Source organism: Antrostomus carolinensis, unplaced genomic scaffold (assembly GCF_000700745.2).
Source record: "Antrostomus carolinensis isolate BGI_N321 unplaced genomic scaffold, ASM70074v2 scaffold2310, whole genome shotgun sequence".
NCBI classification, from domain to species: Eukaryota; Metazoa; Chordata; class Aves; order Caprimulgiformes; family Caprimulgidae; genus Antrostomus; species Antrostomus carolinensis.
The window spans coordinates 208-4,431 of record NW_010290327.1 but is presented as its reverse complement, the minus strand read 5'-3'; the positions used below and the strand labels follow the sequence as shown (position 1 = coordinate 4,431).

General features: G+C 38.8%; 1 protein-coding gene across 1 annotated transcript in view; it reads right to left on the bottom strand.

Annotated features, from left to right (window-relative positions):
• The window catches only part of DENND4C (DENN domain containing 4C), a 38,300-nt gene extending 35,541 nt beyond the window's left edge, over positions 1-2,759 (bottom strand). Inside the window, exons 1-2 of the mRNA XM_010172613.2 lie at positions 2,595-2,759; positions 830-1,071 (exon numbers count right to left, since the gene is read on the bottom strand). Of these exons, the coding sequence (XP_010170915.1) occupies positions 830-1,071; positions 2,595-2,687 (335 nt within the window). The 5' untranslated portion in view covers positions 2,688-2,759. The remainder of the gene's footprint in view (positions 1-829; positions 1,072-2,594) is intronic.
• Positions 2,760-4,224: the final 1,465 nt, after the last annotated feature.

The window sequence follows — 4,224 nt, the reverse complement described above, 5'->3', positions numbered from 1 at the left end:
CTTCCGGGATTGTGGTTTCGGTTCGGGATTGTCGCTCCTCCGGGATCGTTATCTGGGAATGGGCTGGGCTTGGTCGGTGGGTGGTGAGCAGCTGCACTGTGTGTCACTCATTTGTATATTTTGTTACTGTTATCATTATCACTACTATTTTAATATTAGTATTATTTTAAGTTTTCTTTTATTCTATTATTAAACTGTTCTTATCTCAACCTACAAGCCTCCTTACCCTCGCCCCCTAGTTCTCTCCCCTGTCCCCTGGGAGTTGGGGGAAGTGGGTGAACAGCTGTGTTGGCTGCTGGCCAAGGGCTAGCCCAGTGAAACTATCACAGATAGGTATGCAAAAGATAAGAACACACTGGCATTTAGGTAAGACATTTAAAATTCCACTGCCAGACATGTTACCACACACACATGCACAAAATATCTGTATTAGTTTCAGTGCTTGGAAACAGACACAGGCATTCATTGCTAATGCACAGAGTCTCTACGCTGATATTTATTAACCTAAAATGCAGGACTGCAAACGTTAGCACTTACCAGATAGCTCAGCCATTTTCTATGCTTGATGTAGTTAAGAGAAAGATAAATAGGCTTGACATACTCTAACAGAAAAGCAACAGTAAAATCGCGTTCACATTCCTGGCACTGCAAGAGCCACTACTATTAAACAGAAGCAGAAATAATATCTATCAGTACAACATAAGCTACACAGCACAAGCAAGAGGATAGAGCAAATATACCGACTAAGTAAGTGTGACGTATAAATCACATGACTTCTTGAGTTGATACAACTACCTTCCCACATTAATTTGAAAAATGTTTTACTTACTTCTCAATGGGAAGAGGATGAGGCCCAGATACAGAGAGTTTGTAGATGAACATAAGAAATTTTCGAAATGCTTCAAAGAAAGGCCAGTGTGAGAGAAGGCAGATGCATTTGTTGGAATTGATAGACTTGGAAGTAACCACTTTCCTCTCTACAGCTGTTAGGAGACCCAGCTGCAATTGTTGTTTTTCTGTTAGCAGCTCCCGGGGATAAGGCTCATAAAACTGAATAGCAGCACCATAAACCTAAAACATGAAAAAAATAGCTGAGCAGATCCAGTATTTAACAGGAGACTGGGTTAGAACTTTTGAAGCATCCTTAAGCTTGGTGTTTGCACACACATTATAGCGCTATTGCTGGTAGCTTGTGAAATGATTTTTCATTTATGTAGCATATAGAAAGTATCCTTATACACCAAATGCTTTGGACTCTTGTGCCTCTCTTCCTCTTTTTCTTTGCACTTACCTCAGCAAAGTATTAATACTCAGTAAATTGAAAAGGAAGGAACCAAACAGCATGCTGTGACAAAACCCTACCCATTAACCATTACGGTCAAAAAAAAAAAAAAATCCCTCATGAAATGCTTGTGTTCAGTAAATTCCCCTATCATTACCACACTAAACAATAAAATCATTTTAACTTTGACTTCACTCATTTTATCATGCTAAACAGCTACTGACTTTTTCTAATGTTCCTCCCCTATTTGTCAGAGTTTCATAATTAACTGAATTATTCTGGCAAGTTTAGCGAAAGGAGAAAGAGAAATATGGATACCACAGTACATATTCTCTCTGAGAAAAATACTGGCAGCTACTGCATTTCTCCTTGCAAAAGAAGTATTAATATATTGGAGAAAGACTTTTTCTTGTTTTTGGAAATAAAGAAGTATGTAAATTTCCCTGATAGGGGACTGAGGCCAAACTGCTGTTTATCAGTCACAGACAGCTAATCACAAATTACAATCACTTACTACCTCATGCAGTTCACACACGTGCACAGACACAGTTGGCAAGCTGAAGCAACAACTGGGAGACCATCCCCAAAAAAGGGTTCCCTTACTTAATCAGATGTACCTACAATCCTGTAGTCTTTGACTGTGTATAGCAGACACTGCCTTCTCACATGTGGGCTGAGTCTTGAAACACATTTTCGGTGCCCAGGTGTGCTCATGGCCTTATACAGATTTGGCAGACAGCTGGTGTTCTGAATCTATCACTTCATGTGAATTCAACAGGATCACGGTCTCAGGAGCTCAGTAGCTCTTCAGAGCCTTTCACATGCTATCTCTTAGCACATACTTTTCCTCTCCTTGCCCTGCTGCATTCTGGTAACTGTTTTCCTACTCATACACATAGATACTACAGAGCCCAATTACATGAATTCACACAGAAGTGGCTTTTAAGGTAACCACAGGAAAACCGTTAACAACTTAAACATTGCTAACACATACGGTCAGTGAACATCTCTTTAACGTGTAAGCTACGTTTCCATTCCCAGAAACTTCCTGCTTGAAAGAACAGGCAAATCCATGCGCTATGAGTTTTGGTTTTGTTAAGTGTATGGAAGTAAACAGCACATCTCTTCCAGTTATTTCCTGTTTTGGTTTACATCCATCTTATATGAAGGTTTAAGAAATACAATTTCACAAGGGAAGTATTTAACAATTCATTTTGTAGTATTTTTCAAAGACAGAAGAAACAATACCTACTTATCTCCATAGCAGCCATTTAAACAAAAATCAAAAACTAGTAACAGTGTGGAGTCATACCTTTTCTGCAGAAGAGCACGTCAGTACAAAAGTTGAGAACACTGGTAGTGGATATTTAGTTTGAGGGTCCCAGCACTCAATAGTAGCTCCCATAGGAAGGCAGAAGAGAGGCACAGATTCTGACAGTGGGAATGACTCATAGTTCTCTTGAGGATATCTGAAAATTAAGCCTTCAGAATGGGAGAAGGAAAAGTAAGCACATTTGCTCTGCAAGCCCTGAATAACGTAAACAATATATTTTCTGTAATATACAGCAAAGTCTGTTGGTTATCTGGACTTTATAACTGAAGATTACATCTGCAGAACAAGAAAGTCTCTCATTTGACAGTTAAGACTAAGTCATCCAAGTAAAAAATATTGTAAAATTGTGTATGAATACTGAAACACTCCCTTTCAGTAACTGCTCAAAAAACAGTACATAGTAAAAACTAATTAGTGAAGATTTTTACTTAAAACCAGTTGGGATTTACCTGTACTATTTAAATGTGCCATTGGAATGGATTTTATTACAAAGAAATTCCTACAAAGAAAGTGATAATTTAGCTACTGTAAAAACAGCAGCAATACCTCAACTGAAAATAGGATGAATTAGCTGACTGTCCACAATTTCTGCTTATGAGTCAACATGTTCAATTGAAACAAATTGTTTATGCAGTTTTCAGAGATGTATCTAACTCCTGCTGGTAGAAAATAGGCACACAAGCATTGGTTTACTGTTCATCTAGCTTATTTTAAGGTACATGGACTTCACTACTTGTGCTTTCCACTTCTACTTGGTAGTTTATTCCTTTCAAAAGTATTTGGTGCACTTAGTGCTCAATAGCAACTCTTTCGAAAGCTTTTCTGTACTTCTTCAGAAAAAAAATAATCTGTAGCAACGCATTAAAAAACTTATAAAAGCTAGACTTAAAAGACTTCTTGTCATTTATTGTTCAGATTATTTTTCACTCTCCTCAAATAAGAAACAACTGAATAGTTGCAGAACTGAAGAGAAGAAATACATTTACCTTTCAAAGTAAACAAAAGATATTGCACTAGCTGCAAGACATAAGAAGAAATATGAGTAAGGTGGAATGGAATTTTTAATTACTTGTAATGTTCTGACTGGGATAGAGTTAATTTTCCCCAGAGCAGCACCCTCAGAGTGCTATGTTTTGCACTGGTAGCAAGGAAGGTGTTGAGAACACCCCAGTGTTTTGGTTACTGGTGAGCAGTGCTCCAACAGCATCAAAGTTGTCTCTCCAATATTTCCCCCTGCAGTAGGCTGGGGTGGGGAAGGTCTTGGGAGGGGACACAGCCAGGACAGCTGACCCAAAATGACCAAAGGGGAATTTTCCATAACATATGACGTCTGCTCAGAAATAAAAGCTAGGAGAATAGAGTAGGAAAGGGGGGCATTGATTACTGCTGTTTGTCTGCCAGGAACCGTAACACGTATGACAACCGGCTTCCCAAGAAGTGGCCAAACATCGCCTGCTGATGGGAAGTAGAGAATAAATATTTTGTTCTTTTGCTTCTGCACATGCAGCTTTGCGTTGTTTCTATTAAACTGTCTTTGTCTCAACCCACAAGTTTGGGGTTTTTTTTTGTTCCATCTTATTTTCTCCCCTCCCCATCCTGCTGAGGAGGG